Source organism: Berghia stephanieae, chromosome 6 (assembly GCF_034508935.2).
Source record: "Berghia stephanieae isolate SIO BIC M18660-M18661 chromosome 6, UCSD_Bste_1.3, whole genome shotgun sequence".
In the NCBI taxonomy this organism is placed as follows: domain Eukaryota; kingdom Metazoa; phylum Mollusca; class Gastropoda; order Nudibranchia; family Aeolidiidae; genus Berghia; species Berghia stephanieae.
Genome location: NC_088365.1, coordinates 28642114 through 28662113, shown reverse-complemented (window position 1 = coordinate 28662113; position 20000 = coordinate 28642114). Strand labels below are relative to the sequence as shown.

At 37.0% G+C, this 20000-nt stretch overlaps 1 protein-coding gene across 3 annotated transcripts in view; it reads left to right on the top strand.

Annotated features, from left to right (window-relative positions):
- The window catches only part of LOC144974794 (plexin-A4-like), a 300472-nt gene that overhangs the window by 160638 nt on the left and 119834 nt on the right, over positions 1-20000 (top strand). For 2 of the 3 annotated variants that reach the window (XM_078918063.1, XM_078918061.1), the window contains exons 1-2: positions 16403-16845; positions 17504-17849. In XM_078918063.1, coding sequence (XP_078774189.1) covers positions 17539-17849 — 311 coding nt within the window. In that variant the 5' untranslated portion in view covers positions 16403-16845; positions 17504-17538. Of the gene's footprint in view, positions 1-16402; positions 16846-17503; positions 17850-20000 lie in introns of those variants that run through there. The other variant, XM_078918062.1, reaches the window with a different exon arrangement.

Genomic DNA, 20000 nt, shown 5'->3' with positions numbered 1-20000 from the left:
CATCATCATCATCATCATCATCATCATCACCATCATCGTCATCGTCGTCGTCGTCATCGTCATCATCATCATCATCATCGTATTTTCGACATTTGTTGCATTGTATCGATAGGATCAGGGCCTGCCTGTCGACAAGGGAAAAGTGACATGTGTTAAAGACATGTCAATGTAGCGAGGACAGCGAAACAGGCTGGCAACTGGATGGACGTTGAAAACACTTGACCCCATCTTTATTATGTCGTCCTCTTCCTTTAAGTCCATCCATCCATTTTGGTTACATCTCCTTAGCTTGATGAGGTCTAAGGGCTATGGTTCGAATCTTCTATGAAATGCTCTATCCCGTTATATATTATGTCACTTGGGAGTTGTTGAGATTAAAACTATTTAATAAATACAGTATCACACATCAACCCAAGTCGGTGTTATGTCGATGTGAAAACACCCGCAGTTATGTGAATTTGACGTCAAGATACTCAGAAATATGACTTTTTAGATGATTTGCCCCCATCCTCCTCAATAAAACACGCCTAAGATGTTTATGCTTTTTAAACATTCGTTTGTTTTTGTTGTTATTATAGTTTTGTTTTTTTTAATTATTAAAAAAAAAAAGATTTTAATTAGCGACATCTTAATTACTCCCGACACAAAACCCTTTGAGGCGGTGGGTAACAAATAAGACCCCCATCGTGTCAATTTTTTTTATGTCTTGAGTCAAACAGATATTATTATATCTACTTAGATTACTGCTGTCTGTTGTACAACTGACATTGCGATAATTAAAAATTTCCACTTCAGAGTTGGTTGGGAGGCGAGAATATTTCCTAACTTTTGTTAGCTTGTTTTCGATTTCTATTTTCCCCCCGCCTATCTCCTCCGCGAGGAATGTTTTCTTTAATATTCCCCCAATCACCACGTCTTATTTAAACAACAATCAATGAATCATAATATATTTTTTGTTAAAATTCTTTAGGTTTACGTTATCCAGTCACAATCTCTTCTCTTGGTTCCAGTTTACTCACGCCGATAATGGATACAGCCGAATAAACGGCTCACGCAACAAGAGCTCCTGATAACACACTCACATAACAAGTCTGTCAGCGATTACCAACTGATAACACTACGCATTCCCGTGCACGTCTTTAATTGAACGCTGCATCTATTTACCATATCGAATAGCGAAATCTTTTGTCACACTTACTAGGAGTTAAGATGATGTGAATTGCTTTTGTTTTCGTTCATCCATTTTAAATATTCTATATTGCGCTATATAAAAGCTAAAGCTCAAGTTTATTTATTAACTCTCTCCTTACTGATCATTTTCAGTATTTTCCCAAAATGGCGGGCTTTCCCAGCAGAAAAAAAAAATGATTATTAAAACTCAAACAACCTCTCTACAAAACAACTTTATGTTCTTGTTAATTAAACAAAGATAATTGTGATGTACAAAATAAATCTGAATAAGAAAAATGTATATTATTGTGTCGTAACAAATGTGACGATTTTGCTGTAGGTGGTAAGGAGAGGGTTAAACTGTCATGGGTTGATTTTAGACGAATTGTCTAGTTTAATTGAAGAAGGACGGCGATAGATAGAAGAAGAAGAAAAAATAGTTAAGAAATTAATAATAGAAATAGTTTTTCATTCTAATAAGCTTATTTAGCATGGTGTACCCTGATCCTTGTAAATCAGCAACAACAGCATTCAGAAGTAATTAATGATAATGATGATGAGAATAAAGCCGAACTCCGATACGACGATCACAGACCCAGCGATACCTCGGATTGAGCGAAGTGATAAGCTCCTGTTCTTTTAAAGAAGGAATGGACATTACCGATTACTGATTGCATTCAACGAGAATTCTGATAGTATTGACATACGAAGTCATTTGTATATTTAAGGTGTTTGGTCTAGTGGTATGACACTCGCTTTCGGATCGGAAGGTCCTGGGTTCGAGCCTCGCGCTCGGCGCATAGTTGAGTCCTTGGAAAAGGCTCTTTACTCACATTCTCTCACCGGACTCAGGTGTAAAATGAGTATCTGGCCGTTAACAGCGTTGTCTTTGTCCGAGAAAATTGTAATATCGCCTAACAGGCGTCATGTCCCGTCCTGCATGTTAAATGTTGCTGTTGACCAGGGACCCCTTGTAAAGCGCTTTGAGCACATTTAGTGGATATTGCGCTATATAAAGCTCTTTTTTTAAAAAAATTTTATGTGGTTGGATGATAGCACGTCCGTCCGGTAATCAGGAGGTCCAGGAATAGATCCCCTGTTCAGGAATGCTGATATTTAAAAAAAAAAAAATTTTTTTTTGGAACGATTCTATCAATGCTACGCGTTTAGGTAAAATACGACAGCCGCCAGCCGTATATATTGTACCAAATACACACACAACTATGTGTAACCTTGAACGTTTATAGTCTGATTGATACAATTAAGTGAGAACTAACCACCGAAATGGCTGTCTAAAAAACAATAACAAAGAGCTGAGTGGTGTCAAATTCGTTCATTTTATTATTAATTGATTTTCTCTTTCAGTCTCTTTGATACACTGTTCACCATATTTAATGTTGGTTTAAAGATGTGCGGTTTTGTGGTCCTGTGGTTGTTGTTGGCTCGGGACCCCTTGTAATGTGCTTTGAGCACAGTTAGTGAATATTGCGCAATCGCGTAATGGTTTTTGCCGCTGTCATCGTTGTCGCCCACCCCTCTGCTAATTTTCTTCACTTTTGCATCTAAATTAGGTGCTTTAAAATACAATGACGTGACGAATTGAAATAGAACAATAGATGTTTATAAAAAATATATCTATTGTTCTATTTTAATTCTTGCTTCATTACAAAGGAGCATACTATTTCCTGCCCATCAATGTTTTTGTTTATTCATCTTAACAACGCCACTACCACATTATCTCATTCGTCTGTTGTGTTTCATTCATCCTGTATTGTTGATAAAGGGGAAACCCGAAACGTCCATTTTTGTCTGTTTTCGAATATTAATTGAAGCTTAAATTAAATTTCACATTATTGTTTATTTCTTCGAGCTTCGAGCAGCAACATTTGCATTACCCAGCTTTCTGCAACAGGATGGTAAATGAAGTGTTGTCATTGGCTATTGAGTTAGATGTTGGTTCATAGAATTGGCATGATCTAAATTACATTTCCACGTGCCCGAGCTCATCGGTCACATTGTAAAGTGTGGTCAAAATGACCCACATAGCGAAAAGTATTCACAGTTTGAGAAATATCCAACGTCACAATTGGTCATTTTGTTTAGCATGACTCATGGGTATGTTTACAACTTTCAAAAACAAAGCAGTGTGTGTAGAGAAATGTCCAATCGTTGTGTTTAGATACTCTAAGAAATGTCCAATCGTTGTACAGCAACAAATCATGTGATCGATGACTGGGTTGGACAAAAACATGAATATAGATTGCTCCCATTGGGATCTGAGGTAATTATAGTATTGAAGATGAGTCTTTCCTATGAAGGTCTTTTATTATGTTGTCCTTCAGATTTTGTTTCATCGCAGTATATCTTGGAATAAACGCATGCATATCGTTTTGCACTGATAAAACCGCCTTTGTTTTTCTTTTAAATTTTGACCCGATTTTTTTGTTCTAAACTTCTGATATCGATGAATACAAAACAAAAAGCAAAACAAAAAAAAAAAACAACAACAAATAAACAAACAAAAAACCCCAATAAAAAAACAAAACAAAACACAAAACCAAAAAAAAAAAAGCACCCCAAGAAAAAAAACAAAGAAACAACCAAACAAAAAAAAAATTCTTGTTAGTTTATGGCAGAGCACACCCATTATATATGATAATCCGTTTCACATGTCATTTCCTGTTTGTAAACAACACGAACTGGATTCTAGACAGTGAGCACGTTTTTTGTTTACCAGTGTCTACCTCACGGTCAAGAAGACAACGAAGGGAGCGAGGGAGGTTATTTGCATGAGTATAATATTCTTCTTTGCTTCTATCTACTGTCTTTTCTTTTCGGGTTTTTTCCCCTCTTCAAAATACTCTTGTCTCCCTCAGAATGCAACCATAGACATAATGAAATGACGTGAGCATCATCCATTTCTTCCTGTTAGTAAACATTGAGGAGTCAGAGAGTCTGCTGGGATAATGACATTTTTATAAAGTTCACGTATCGTTGATGATGCTTTCCTCTCTATACTCTACAAGTTCGGCTATGCGGTCTAGTGGTATGGCACTCGCTTTCGGATCGGAAGGTCCTGGATTCGAGGCTCGCTAGGCGCATAGTAGGTTGATTCCTTGGAGAAGACTCTTTACTCACATTTTCTCTCACCGTACTCGGGTGTAAAATGAGTAGTTGGCAGTTAACAGCGTTGTCTCTGTCCGAAAAAAAATTGTAATATCGCCTAACAGGCGTCATGTCCCGTCCTAAATGTTAAGTGTTGCTGTTGACCAGAGACCCCTTTTGTAAAGCGCTTTGAGTACATTTAGTGGATATTGCGCTATATAAAAACTCATTAGCGAGAAGTCCAAGTGACAAAGTACGTAACGCAATGAGGTGAGCAATTCCAGAGATGCCAGAGGTCTGTACGTTGATATAATAGACAAGCGTTGTATCCAAATTGTACCATACGTGGCTCTGCGGTGCCTTGCGATGTCTTGTAACTACAATCATGGTCAGTGAGTGGATGATGACGATTGCAAAACTCTGGCGGGGGTTTGTGTCCCTCCTCGGTTGGGCACTTTTCACTTTACACATTTTCCGCCTCTTAATTCGCCCGGTAGTTGTGGATATTGATATATAATAAATTTTTTTTGGCAACTTCTGCTTCATGAAATAGTTCCACATGGCCTGCTGACGTAATTTGAAGGGTGTATGTTGAATCCGTGGAGATGCTTTGCATAAATGCTCATACTTAAACTTAATTATAGTTATTAATTACTAGATTGACGGGAGAGATTATAATTTGAAATCAATTCGATCTCGTTAGTGGATGGTTCAATTACGGCACCAAAGACTTGTGTAATATTATTATTGTCATCTGTATGCACTCAAGATTCAACTCAAGTTTGTGCGTGAGTGGATTAAAGATGAGTGCCGATGTCATGTCATAGAGGTCTTCCATCAAAATGTCATCGCCGACATAAGACAAACGTCGGATAGAGGAACGTGCAACAAAATATACCGTGCAGTGGCAAAATGCTTTTACTTACATAATGGCCAGAAAACCGTTTCTTCTCCAACGTCAAACATTCTTATACTGGAGTTAAAGACGAGACTTTCATTATATCAATTGATTAAAATAATCTCCTACGTGTCAACAAATTATTAAACTCCATTTAAACCCGGGATTTTAAATATATCGATTGATTAAAATGATCTGTAACGCATCAAAAATTCTAAAACCCGAATTAAACCCCGAAACATAAAAGAAGTTTTGATGTTTAAGAACGCTGGACACGATAGAGATCATTGTATTCTATCGATAGAGCACGTCAGTTTTCTTTTCCAAAATCAATAGGGAAATTGGCGTTTTTTGTTGTTGTTTTTGTTTTTTTTCTCTCTCAGAGAATATAACAGACTAAAAGGAATTCCCAGGTTTTAGAAATGTTTGACTCATTGGAGATTGTTTTAGTCGATCGAAACATGTTGTGGGGGGGGGGGGGGGGGGGGGGGGGGGGAGCGTTTTGTAGGTGATAAGTCTGGTTTCGAGTTTTGGATCATCGGAGATCATTTTCATCGGTTTTTGATGTATGACGTAAAAGTTATCTAACCAAAAGCAAAAGGGGAAAAATAGTTTTTCAGAGTACAGAGACAGCAGAAATGTGATGAATTATTAGTACTTACTAATATTAATGTAGCCGCTGTCCAACTACGTTCTTTCTTACCTCCCACTAATGCTGGGTTCTGATGCCACTTAACTGCCTGTCTGGATAAGTGTACTCAGTGCTACATGTATAATGTATCTACTTCCATCAGGTGTGTTTGTATTGTGTGTGTCAATTTGGGAGAAAAAGGATTTTATATTCCGGCGTACTCACAGACATTTTATCTCTGTATTCGCCCCCCCCCCCCCACCCCTCCTCTTTTCACTCTCTCCTTTCAAAACTAATGTACATATGTTAGATGAATTTATAGATGTTTTCTGGAATCATCGCAATTTCTCATTCCTCTAGATAAATTTAAAATAATAATAGATAAACAAATAGTATAATTAAATAAGAAATAAATATAAATAAATAAATACATAAATATTAAACAATAAATAAATTAATTAATTAAATAATAAGTAGATAATAAATGAATAGCTAGATAGATAGAGAGAAGGAGTAAATAAATGAATAAAAATATTTAGAACCGTTAAAACGTATCGTCAGTACATATTTGATGCGTACTAATTACGGCTTTTTCGGTCAATTTTTGTCGTTTTGTCAGGCTGAAATTAAGTCTTAGGTTTTCGAGTTTTGGACTCATCGGAGATCATTTTCATCGGTTTTTGATGTATGACGTAAAAGTTATCTAACCAAAAGCAAAAGGGGAAAAATCGTTTTTTCAGAGTACAGAGTACAGCAGAAATGTGATTGAATTATTATACTTACTAATATTAATGTAGCCTGTCTATCCCAACTACGTTCTTTCTTACCTCCTCCACTAATGCTGGGTTCTGATGCCACTTAACTGCCTGTCTGGATAAGTGTACTCAGTGCCTACATGTATAATGTATCTACTTCCATCAGGTGTGTTTGTATTGTTGTGTGTCAATTTGGGAGAAAAAGGATTTTATATTCCGTGCGTACTCACAGACATTTTATCTCTGTATTTCGCCCCCCCCCCCCCCCACCCCTCCTCTTTTCACTCTCTCCTTTCATAAACTAATGTACATCATGTTAGATGAATTTTATAGATGTTTTCTGGAATTCATCGCAATTTTTCTCATTCCTCTAGATAAATTTTTAAAAAATAATAATAGATAAACAAATATATAATTAAATAAGAAAATAAATATAAAAATAAATAAATACATAAATAATTAAACAAATAAATAAATAATTAATTAATTAAATAAATAAGTAGATACATAAATGAATAGCTAGATAGATAGAGAGATAGGTAGATAAATAAATGAATAAAAATATTTTAGAACCGTTAAAACGTATCGTCAGTACATATTTGATGCGTACTAATTACGGCTTTTTCGGTCAATTGAAACAATTTGGGATTTTAAAAAGAAGAATTATAGATTATATGAATCGATGTTTGGAGGTATTCGACGAAACTAACCGTGAATTAGAGGGAAATTAATGAATCCCGAAAGCGGCTAGGAATGTTATTATGCATGACATCACCATCTGCTCTACCCGCCTCCGTCGTCGTCGTCATCATCATTATCATCGTCAGCAGTCCTTTTTCTAACAAACTCATTCATACAGTTCATGAAGTATGATAGATATTGACATTATATGGTGCGTCCGCATTCAGAAATAGATCAGTTCGCCCGTGTTTAATCGAGAAGAAAATCGGCAGTTAGGAACATCAGTATGGTTAAAGTTGTGTCGTCCTCCCTGCCGTACCATACCATGTCGTCCTTCAAATATCGATCGATTATTTTAAGAGTCATTTTGACCCTTATCTTGTCAAAAACTCTCAACCTGGGACTTTTACTGAAGTCAACTGAAGTCTCAGTCTTGGAGAGTTTTTTTTTTATTTTTTTTTTTGGACAAGATGAAGGTCATTTTAATCGATCGATATTTGAAGGACGAGTTCTCGGGCCAAAATTTTAAAAAATGTGTTTTGTTTTTTTGTTGTTTTTTTTTTTTTTTGAGAGCACGGCAGCTCTGACTAAACGCATTGCTTGTTGTTTGTTTGTTATTTTGCTTTTTTTTTTTTTTGCTTGGGGGGGGGGGGGGGGGGGGGGGGGGGGTGAGCAGAAAACCATAGTTTCTCGACATGTCTATCGATTAAGAGAACTTCCGACTTGCCAAAGGTCACAATCTTGTCACTTGTTTGAATTCTCAGGGTTTTGTGTTTTATAACATGTTGGGATTGTAAAAATGAATCTGGCCAAAAATGAAAGAAAAAAAAATGATAATTAATATGTCACCTTGACAGAATACGAGAGCAGGCTGTGAAATGATGAGGGCGGTGGATGGACGTAGTATGGGTTATTGGGTGGGGATTAAAATGAATGGACGAAGTTATTAAATGGCTGTATGGATGGATGGATGGATTGGTGGTTGGATTGGATGGATGGATGGATGGATGGATGGGTGGGTGGGTGGATGGATGGATGGATGGATGGGTGGATGGATGGGTGGGTGGATGGATGGATGGATGGGTGTGTGGGTGGATGGATTGGTGGTTGGATGGATGGATGGATGGATGGATGGATGGGTTAATGGATGAGTGTATGGACGGAAAGGAGTGATCGTATTGGGCCAAAATATTTTTTAAAAAGCAATTGCCAAATGAATTGGACTTTCTTATGTTTTAATAAAGTTGTGACATTACTCGAAACCTTTTTTTTAAAACTTAAAACAAACAAAACACACACATTCACACAAAAAAAAAGAACACAAAAAACAACAACAAACATTCAAACAATCAAACAACCGGTGATTTCATCTCCTTTGAATGAGATATGTTAAATATTGTGGGCTAAGACCTTTCAGGCCTTAACAAAACAAAACCAATAAGTAGCAACTTTGCACTCGATTTCGTCTACAGGACGCATGAAAATTACTAATGGAAACATGACAGGGATGGACGGAAGGGAATGGGTTGAAGGGTAAGACGATGGGGTATGATAACAATAATGTTATAATAATAATAATAATAATAATAATAATAATAATAATAATAATAATAATAATAATAATAATAATAATAATAATAATAATAATAATAATAATAATAATATAGACGGCTAGATCGATGAATGTGGTGATGAGAAAATGTACAGATCGAGTGTAGAGAGTAGTCTGATGTGTTCAATGAGACAGAGGATGCATTAAGGATGTTAACCCATTATAGGCAGCCTTCCATTTTACCATTATCTTACTTCAGATAATATGATATTACGGTTTTCACTAAGAGAGCAGTAACGGCTATGCGACTGGGATTTCGCCTTGCTCTCTCTCTCTCTCTCTCTCTCTCTCTCTCTCTCTCTCTCTCTCTCTCTCTCTCTCTCTCTCTCTCTCTCTCTCTCTGTGTCTGTGTGTGTGTGTGTGTGTGTGTGTGTGTTAAATCGGTCTTGGTTGTAGTTGTGAATGTATAATGAAAAAATAGTTGATTAAATCGTTTTCTTTGGTCTATAATTCCTCAAGGTTATGTTTTCAAGGGGCTTTCACCACAAGTCAGAAAGTGAAATTTTAAAGCATATAGAGCGAATGGAATACTAAAATTTAACTAAACGAATACTTCGAACATTGAATCCTTAGATTTGTTTGAGGAACGAAAGTGGTTTAGATTGTCTAGTCATTCGGGACAATAAATTACATCTCACCGGAAACGGGTTAAAATCGTGGCATCGCAGCGAGATGTTCCGCTTATTTAACTTGACAAAATGAAATTCTCATTGCCTCCGGGACACGCCTTTGCTTTTGTCATTTACGCCCATCAAAGACAAAGGGCCCGATGGGGTCGCAGGAGATGGGCGAAGGACGGAGGGCATCAGGGGCGAGGGATGGAACATGCCCCTCGGGGGGTGTTAATGCCTTTTTAATCTCTGATGTGTAATTACTCCGGTCCAGGAGTGGGTCCTTTTTTCCACTATAATTTTTCCCATGCGTGTGTTGTAAGTATTTAGTAGTAGTGGTAGTAATTATTCCGTGGAAGGTTTTTAATTTTAATTGAGGGGGCGGAAAATTAAAGACTAATAGTTTAAAGATTAAGACTTGGGATAGCCCACGAGGAACAGGATGAAGAGTGAGAGATGGTATTTAAAAAATACGTTAATTGATACGTAGATGGATTGATTGATTGATAGATTGATTGAGAGTGATTGGATGATGGATTTAGTGACTGACTGAAGGCAGGTAGGTGTACATATAAGAAGCAGAGCTGGAGAAAAAGAGATGAAGAAAGAGGGAGAGGGATGGGGTACGTAGATAGATAGATGGACAGACAGACAGACAGATAGATAGATAGATAGATAGATAGATAGATAGATAGATAGATAGATAGATAGATAGATAGATAGATACACAAACGGACAGACAGACAGACGGACGGACGGATAGATAGTTCGATATATTGAATGATTGGTTGATAGATTGGAGGAGACATGAAGAGAGAGAGAGAGAGAGAGAGAGAGAGAGAGAGAGAGAGAGAGAGAGAGAGAGGGGGGGGGGGGAGAGCAGAGGAGATTGATTACGTGCCAAATGATTGGGATAGGGAGGAGATGGGGACTGTAAGGTTGAGAATTCATCCTGGTATGTCTTCCCCACCGTTCAATGCTATTAGTGCTATTTGAAATGAGATCTGCAAGGCGAATTAATCGTTTAATGATATCAATTAGAGATGGAGAAAGATAAATACATCAAATGATTTAGAGCTATCGGAATTCGAAACCTGTACATCCAGTTGCCAAGTATGCTTGTCTGACAACCTTGTTAAAAATGTAGGGTTGAAATAATAAAAACGATAGTAATGAGATCATTCAAAGTGATGATAAGCAGATTAGGGTTTTGGTGCTGTTGATGATAATTATTATTATTATTGATGATGATGATAATGATGATAATTGTGGTGGAGGTGGTGTTGCTGCTGTTGGCGGTGTGTAATGGTTAAGGTGATGTTAGCGATAGTGGTTATGATGATGGTGTTGGTGTTGGAGGTGAAAGTGGTGATGTTAGTGGTGGTAGTTGTAATGGTGGTTGATGGTTGTAATTGTAATTGTGGTGGTGGTGATTATTAGAAGATCGATGGTCAAGGCGCTCTTCTCTCTCTCTCTCTCTCTCTCTCTCTCTCTCTCTCTCTCTCTCTCTCTCTCTCTCTCTCTCTCTCATTTCTTTTTTTTTTTTTTTTTGCTGTCTCCTCTATTGGTGCACTTTATATCATTTAATTTTCTGTTATATTTAAAAAGTTACTTTGTACATGTCAAGTTCGATTTTACTTTAACTCGACATCGTATTTCACCACTGCACAATGAAACCCAGCAGTGACAACGTGACTCGTGTTCCTGTCGGATTTAGTTCTGTAGTCATTATAAGCAATGGGAGACTTGAGGCAAAAATAGGCAATATCCACTAAATTAATGCTCTTTTCAATGGGACCCAACAAGCTGACAGCAACCAGGACGTACTGTATTTAAAAAAAAACAAAACAAAACAAACAAACCACGTATTGAAAAAATTTGGCCAGAAAACTCGTCCTTCAAATATTGGCAAAGTCACAGGTTTGAGATTTTTTACCAAGATGATGGTCATTTTAATCGATCGATACTTTCGAAGGACGAGTTTCTGTCCAAAAGTTTTATACTATACGTGTTTTTTATTTTTTATATTTTGTTTTTTTTCAGAGTACAGCAGGTCAGTCGGAATCTACTGTAAATCAGAAACGGTATGTCGTGCCACTAGTCTACAGAGCAATCTAGAGACTCTAAGCACGAGACTGCAAGTCGTGTCTCGTAGAAGGGTTAATTCCACTGCCTACTTTAAAAGTTGATCCTCTGGCAGCCTAGGTTAAGTCACAAGTTGGCATCTACGATGCTAATGATATCAATGCCGCGATGCCACTGTCCTCGAATGCACGCTGCTGATGATTATAATTGGAGTTGACATACAGGGACGTAAGGCCAGTTGAGTGGTTACCTACCGTTTGGTACTCACAATATCACGCTGGAATCTGTGTACTCTATTGTCTGTCATTTCTATTCATGCATCTATTTATCTATCTTGCATTCGTCCACTAGTCACATCCATTCATTCATTCATTCATTCATTCATTCATTCATTCATTCATTCATTCATTCATTCATTCATTCATTCATCCGTCCATCTACCCATCCATCCCAGTTACCCACACGTTCTTCCATCCATCCATCCATCCATCCATCCATCCATCCATCCATTCAGTCACCAATGCGTTCTTCCATCCATCCATCCATCCCTTCATCTATCATCTATCCATCCATCCATCTACCCGTCCATCCATCCATCCATCCATCCATCCACCCATCCGTCCACCTGTCTGTCCGTCCGTCCGTCCACTCGAGAGTCCATCGACCTTCAAGTGAGTTCATTCACCCTTCAGTCGGATTGTTCTCACATTCGTCCATTCATTTATATGCATCATATTATTCAGCTACACATTACAGTCACCTCTCTCTCTCTCTCTCTCTCTCTCTCTCTCTCTCTCTCTCTCTCTCTCTCTCTCTCTCTCTTTCCTTCTCCCCTCTCTCCCTTAATTTACTTAACGGTTGGATCGTAGTTCTACTGGTAGGAACCCTCTTACACCCGCCATTTTATGTTATGCCACGTCTGCTTATAGCTTTTGTCCTGTCCTTGAATAAAGATTGAGTTTTTGTCAAATTTACTGCTGAATTCCTTTGCTATGAGGAAAACGGTCGAGATGAATCTGTGTGTTATTCCATGAAAGTATAATTTTTGTTTCTCTTGTTCTTTTCTTTTCGTAAATCATCCCATTCATTTATAAACTAAAATCTTAAAACCATTGTTTCACCTTCTTCCTCCTCTTTTCTTAAACTGGCGCCGAAATGACCTAAAAGTGTTGCAGCCACCCCCCCCCCCTCCACACACACACACACACACACACACACACACACACACACACTCATAAACAATAAAAACACATAATCCCGGACACAAGCACCCACCAAACGAAATATATATATATACATATATTTGGTTCAATCCAAGAGATACTACACCAATCCAGCCATTAACATAGCATTCATAACTGCGTATATTAATAGGATATAAGATGACATGATGAGTACTACCCTAGGTTAGGTATTTCCCATGTTACTCAAGATGAAATCACACCATCATTGTAAACACATGTTTACGCGTGACCCTTAGGTTGCGCTATGTACGAATTGAACCAGTCGTTTAATGACAAAATTAGAGCTGACTAATGTTACTAAAAGTTGTAAAATATTTAATAGTTTGGCTACAATTTCAGAACTTTAAGAGCATCTCTGAATTAAATCTTATTAAAAATTAAAGTTGATGCCAGACTACACAATTTTCAGGAGTTGAAGTGTTTTTAATCCTTGTGATGGTAAATTGTAAATGTTTAAAGTTAACTTTAGCCACTACTAATTTTATCTCCTAAAAATTACGAATTTTAAAAATGTTCAAGTAGACAGGTCTGCAAAATACCTTTGTTCGTTTTGCCGAGAAAGAAAAAAACAAACAACAACCCTGTTTACTTCATAACATAGCGATGGATTGAGATGAGTCCTCTTACCCATCACTTATTATACCTGACGTCACCTATTCTTCTTCAAATAAATTCTCAGGTTTACGACTTTTTGTCGAGTTCGGATCTATCTCAACTTTTTCTCTAGTTCAACTCGAATGGGGATCAAATAAATTCGTTTGATTGGCCATTCACGTGAACAGGATTGGGTTCCTTCAATATTAATTCAATTAAAAGTTTTCTGGTCAAAACATGGGGAAAGGGGGGGGGGGGGGGTAAAACAATGATAATGACAGAAAATAAAGTGTGAGTAGAAAAATGCCAGAAGACAATAGAGAATAACAATTTCGCGGCGATGGGGGCTTCATTTTCTGTTGTTATCAACATATGTACCTGCTCCAAATTTTTTATCTTCTTTCACTCAAACACAACAACCACTCAATTTATGCAATACATTACCCCCCCCCCCCCCCCCCCAAAAAAAAAAAAAAAAAAAAAAACAAAAAACAAAAAAAAAAACATATATAAAAAAAAAATAAAAAATAAATAAATAAAATAAAATAAAATAAAATAAAACGAGATATACAACACACCACAGCGTTAGATTTTTTAATAACAAACTTTTAAAAAAAATGAAATTGTTGTGTACAAAAGAAATCAGAAATGTGACGATATAGTCATATGGTTTGGAAGGAGGCAGGCTTGCCAACTAGTATAATTCTCATTTTTCAATACGCTTTGGGGTCCAAAATATGATGACATGGGAGTGTTGACTAAAATATGCTAAATTCAAACAGTTAAAGCTTGTAACAAAAAGGGGGAAATGATAAAAGTGGAATAGTTGAGGGTCATTAAACATAGCCATACAGATAATTCGCATTGAAATTGCAGAATTTCTCTCCTCCCCCCCCCCCCCCCCCCCCCCCCCCCCCCCCCCCCCCCCCCCCCCCCCCCCCCCCCCCCCCCCCCCCCCCCCCCCCCCCCCCCCCCCCTCTACCCTCAACTAGCTTGATAAGTCTCCATCAATTCAGTGAATGTTAAATTTGAAATTTTATATGACTGCACATTATGTTCAAAATATGATTGTTGGTGGAAAAATGTGAGAAAATTACCAGATATATTTGGAAAAAATATATTATATCTTTTCAAATGGTTGGAGTTGGTTGGCAAGACTGGACAGGGTTAAAATGTCCATCAACGCCGTGACTTAGATAGCCATTTGCACGTGACTAACTGTAGGGCCTACGTGACTTACCAATCTTTTTATTTTTCTCTTATAATATTTATTAAGACGAGTCTTTCTTTGCTTGAATTTGAATAACAATTACGGTCACCTCAGTGCAATGATTTCTCATGAAAACTAGATTCTACAAATAGACATGACATGTTGAAAAATGAGAATCATGCGAAAATCACTAAAATTTAATAATATACGATGATAATAAGAAGAAAAAGGAGAGCGAATGGCCACTTAGCACAAGTGCATGTTGAGTTGAATCAGCTGACTCTGACACATGCTGACATAACATTTCAGGTTGTTGGTTTTGTTTTGTTTTGTTTTTTTGTTTTTTTTTTTGTGTGTGTTTAAAAAAAAATTATTATTGTTTTTTTTGGTTTGTTTTTTGTTGTTTTTTTTTATTGGGGGGGGGGGGGGGGGGGTGTAGCTGGGTGATGTTTTCTCCTCTCTTTTATTCTCTTTTTAAGTACCTATGAGTTTTTTTTAAAGAATTGAATGTTCCCCGAGTTACCGTCTTTTGGCCGTCCCAACACTTTTTCAGATGAATTAAAAAGGCGTTTAATTTTGCAAAACTCAAACGTTCACTTCCATAGACTTTAAGTAAAAAGTTCAAGCCAAGTTTCAGTCAGTACGAAATGTTAGTGATTCATTTTTAATTTAAAAAATAAGATGCTTAAGTAAAAGAGCTCTAAAATACCCATGTACCTTTGTCAAAATCTCATATTGCAGGGTAACCGACGTGGCCATAAGCAGGTTTATGGGCTTGATTTAACATTCTTGTAATGGACAATATTTTGCGTTGGTTTGAGAGTATGTATTTCCATTAACGTACAACAATGAGCCGATAACAATTTGGGTTATCAGACCTGCAATCAATTACACGTCGGGGGTAAACCACTGGTCCTTAAAAGCGACTAATTATGATTGTATTTCCCAGACCTCCCTACCACTACTGAAAATTTCGTAAAATCACGAAATTTCGGCTCCAATTTCAGAACTTAATGAGAGTTTCTAAGTCATTTAAACTAGTTGAAAATGAAAGTTGATGTCATCAGGGTACATAGTTTTAAGGATGTTGAAGTGTTCTTTATTCATTGTGAGGGTAAATTGTTAATCTATAAAGTCAATCAGAGCGACTTAGAAGTCTTTATAAAAGTTACTAATTTTTAAATTTTCAGGTAGGCAGGTCTTTCTTCTTTTGTGTAAAGCCCCAGCAAGGAAGGCTGTTCTGACATATCCCGTGTGAGGGTCAATAGCAGATGGGTTAATTGTTTGAAGTAGGTGTGATGAACTGGGGCCGACAGGTCGTTTTATTGAAGGCAATAATATCTTATTGTTCTGTTTTGTTTGATATTAACGTTTCTATCTGGTTTTCCTATTCGGTCTTGATCAATTCTTACTTCAAGGAGGTATCTTGTTTGTTTTTTCTTTTCATTGCTGTCGTGACCGTTATATTATTATGAAGTGTTGAAGTACCAAGAAAATACGTTTTGGTGTTGGAAGGTTAAGAATGGGACTGTCAAGTACTTCAATACTGCAGTACTCGGACAAAATACATTTTAAAAAAATCTTGGCCAGAAAACTCGTCCTTCAAATCTTGATCGATTAAAATGGCCCTCATCTTGTCAAAAACTCTCAAACCTGACTACGAACGAAGTCCCAGGTTTGAGAGTTTTTGACAAGATTAGGGTCATTTTAATCAATCAATATATTTTCTGGCCAAAATTTTTAAAATGTATTTTTCCAGAGTGCGATGGTTTTGGTTTTATTAATGTCGTAAGACTTGAGTTGTTTATATTTTAGTGGGTTTTCTGTCCTCTCAGTTTGTCAAGATGTGTGTTTGCAAAGTTGGTTTAAATTGAATGATGCCTGTCAACATTTCGCCTATTCGGTTTGGATTTGGTGTTATTATCATTGTCGTTGCCGATTCAATTAGGTCCAGTTATTATCAATTCGATATTTTAATAAGAAAGTTTCATTAATCATTAATTGTGTTTTTCGGTTTTCTTCTCATGTAAAATAGGAATATTGTGGTTCTTTGTATTTTACTGTCTAGATAAAGTGCGTTTACTTCGTTGATAGTATTATTGGTGGTGATAAATTTTAATATTCACTCTTGTTAATCACATCGATATTTGTCAAATAAAAAAGAAGGCAGACTGCGATTTGGACTGTGTTTCATTGATTAGACAGTGGACCGAATTCGATTGATAGTAATATATCTACAAGGTATTGGTGTGAGTACCATTTTCTGCGAGGTTGTGTTTTCAATATGAACAACAACCTACGTCTTATAGACAGATCTCAGTGAAATTTGTAATTCTCTTGTCTCCTTACGCTTCTACATTCTTTTCATTAAAAATAATTACAACATGTTTAATCGACACCCCCTTTTTAAAACTCATACTCATACTTTCTATTTCAATCAAGAACCAATCATGTTTCCGTTCTTTTTCTCTTCTTCTTATTCCAAAAGTTTTCTCTTTTTCCTTATCCTTCTAATATTTTTCATTTTTCATCCCCCCCCCCCCCCCCCGGCCCAACCAATGTCATTTTCTTTGAGCAATCACTCTAATCTGCCATATCGCTATCATCTTAAACAGAATAAACAACAATAGACAAAAAAAACAACAAAAAAAAAAAAAAAACAACGCACACACATACAAATAAGTAGCAAACCAAAAAAATATACACGTTTTGTACAACACAGTTCCACGTAGCAGCTTGCTTCAATGCTCTAGTTTATTCTCCCCACTTGCCCATCATGAAATCAGATTTCCATTTCATACAGTACCAAGTTGACTGTTATAAGCCCTTTTTTTGTTGTTGTAATAGCACTATTTTTAAGAAAGTGTTTCCGTGTTATTTAACCATTTCGTTTATTCTATCTCCCAGACGATGCCGTGGTGCGAGACTGATATAAGGACAATATGATACAGCCCAGGTCATCAGTATCTATATGGCCGCTGCTACCACCACCATCATCATCATCACATCTATCTACCATCACCGCAATAACCGTCACCAGAATGGCTGCGGGCTTGGCGATGGTCGCCATCTTGCTGGTGGCGAGGATCGACCCCGGGACTGGCCAGGGCGTCAGCAGCAGTAGCGGCGTGTTCGACTCAAAGTACAAAGTAGCGGAGTTTAAATCCCCGGCCAAGAATATCACTCTCAGGAATATGATAGTCAATATACAAAATCAGGATGTATTCGTTGGGGCCGTGGATCACATTTATGGGTAAGTAGGATTATATCGTTGTCCACCATGATCTTTTATATTGCACAATATCCACTAAATGTGCTCAAAGCGCTTAACAAAGGGTCCCAGACCAATAGAGACACTTAGCGTTTTTTTTTTTTTGAAAAGCGAAGATTTATATAGCGCAATATTCATTCAAGGTTCTCCAACTACAAATTAAATGTAATCAAAATGTGGAATCGATTTAAAAACAAAAACAAACAAAAAAAACAACCCAAAAAATACAAACAGAAGAAAAAAAAACATCCATTTGTTTTCTTACGAATATATGATTTGCTTTGGCAAATGAAAACACACACACACACACACACATACACACACACAAACACACACCAAAACGTCACTGCCAATGGCAAGGTACTGATTCATACCCGAGTCAATTTGGGTAATATGTTCAAAATGCCTTCCCCAGGGAAATTTAATTTGTCATAAAGTTTTTACGTAGTCGTATATTAGATTGCACTGTTACATTTATGTGCTAGGCGCGCATAATTGAATCATCTTGTTTAAAAATTAAAAATAAATCGGAAGGGCAGGTTATTTCGGTAAGTCGGCATGTACTCAAGATAGCTATGGCCCTAACGATTGAACACGCAATTACCTAACGATTAACAATTCGAATTAGTCATCGGGACTGTCATTCAATATAAGATCAGGGGGACTAAACCTAGAAGCAAACGCAATTTCTCAAGATCTGTAGTTTGGCTGTGGCTTCAAGGCATCTTGAAGTTGGTGCTGCAACCATCTCCGAATCGATTTACTTTTTCAAAGAGGGTTCATAGTTATTTATAATTCCTTTTTGTTTCCACGTTGCTCTATTATTGCCATCGTCTGAGCCAGTGCATGCCCGAATGGTAACAACAATTATAATTATTGATGAGTGCTTTAGGGGCCTATACAGCCTGATAGATGCGAAAGTGATGGAGTTTGACAGAAAGTCTCCGAGTGTAATCGTACGAAATATAATATAATGCATGCATGAGCGGGCTGTGGACCATAGATTTGTGGAATATACCAGTTGCTTGATTTCTATTCATTTTCTCAGAGTTTAGTATTGCCAAATAAGGTTTAAAAAAAAAATTTAAATTAGACCTTCGTAATTTTGATTACAAAAACCCTACAGTGGTAGTCTTGAAAAATGATGTGATGAACTTACCTCCTCAAAAAATTTTTTGCCGGATTTTGACAGGAGCATCTCACCATTAGATAACCTCTAATAACCCTTCTACTTTGCCGGTAACCTTCCCCGTGTTTTGAACTCCTTACTGCCGTATTATGCCAGGCCCTCCCCTAGCCCCCTCCTTACCCTAAGAAAATCTATAAATAAAATAAATTGATTCAATAAATAAATAAATAAATAAATAAAGATAGATAGATAGATAGATAGATAGATAGATAGATAGATAGATAGATAGATAGATAGATAGATAGATAGATAGATAGATATAGATAGATAGATAGATAAATAGATTAATTAATTAATTAATTAATTAATTAATTAATTAATTAATTAATTAATTAATTAATTAATTAAAAGAGGAGAAAATAAAGAATGTGGCTGGGTTAGAATTCCTTAACTGTTCTCCTGTTTTACTCAGCCATATTAAACTATTATGTCTCATAAACCCTACTCTTCGGTTTTTTCTCTCCACAAGAAGTGCCATTTACTGCCCTTCGTAACCTACAAAGATGAGAGTTTCTGCCGCTATTATTAGATGCATTGGTTGATTGACGGGATGTTTCTAGCTCAGGGATGCCTGAGGCGCCATTTCAGTTGGGTGCATTACCGTCGTTGATTCCCTGGGGACGACACGATCAAAGCATGTATATCTGGAAAGAATATAAAATGGAATGTAAAGCAAACAAAAAAGAAAATAAAGATAATGGGCAAAGTTAAATAGATGGGAATAAGAGTCAACAATGGGTGGTGAAGACAAAGGCTTGGACGCAGTTATTGATAAAGAGAATGAAAGAGAATGAATGACATGAAGACCGGAAGGGGGGCGGGGGTAGGTGGGAGATGAATGGCATTCCCCCAACCCCAATCCATTAGATATATAGATAGATACTGAGAGAAAGGAATAAAAAGAGAGAGAAGAGGAGATGGGGGGGGGGGGGAAAGTAGAGAAA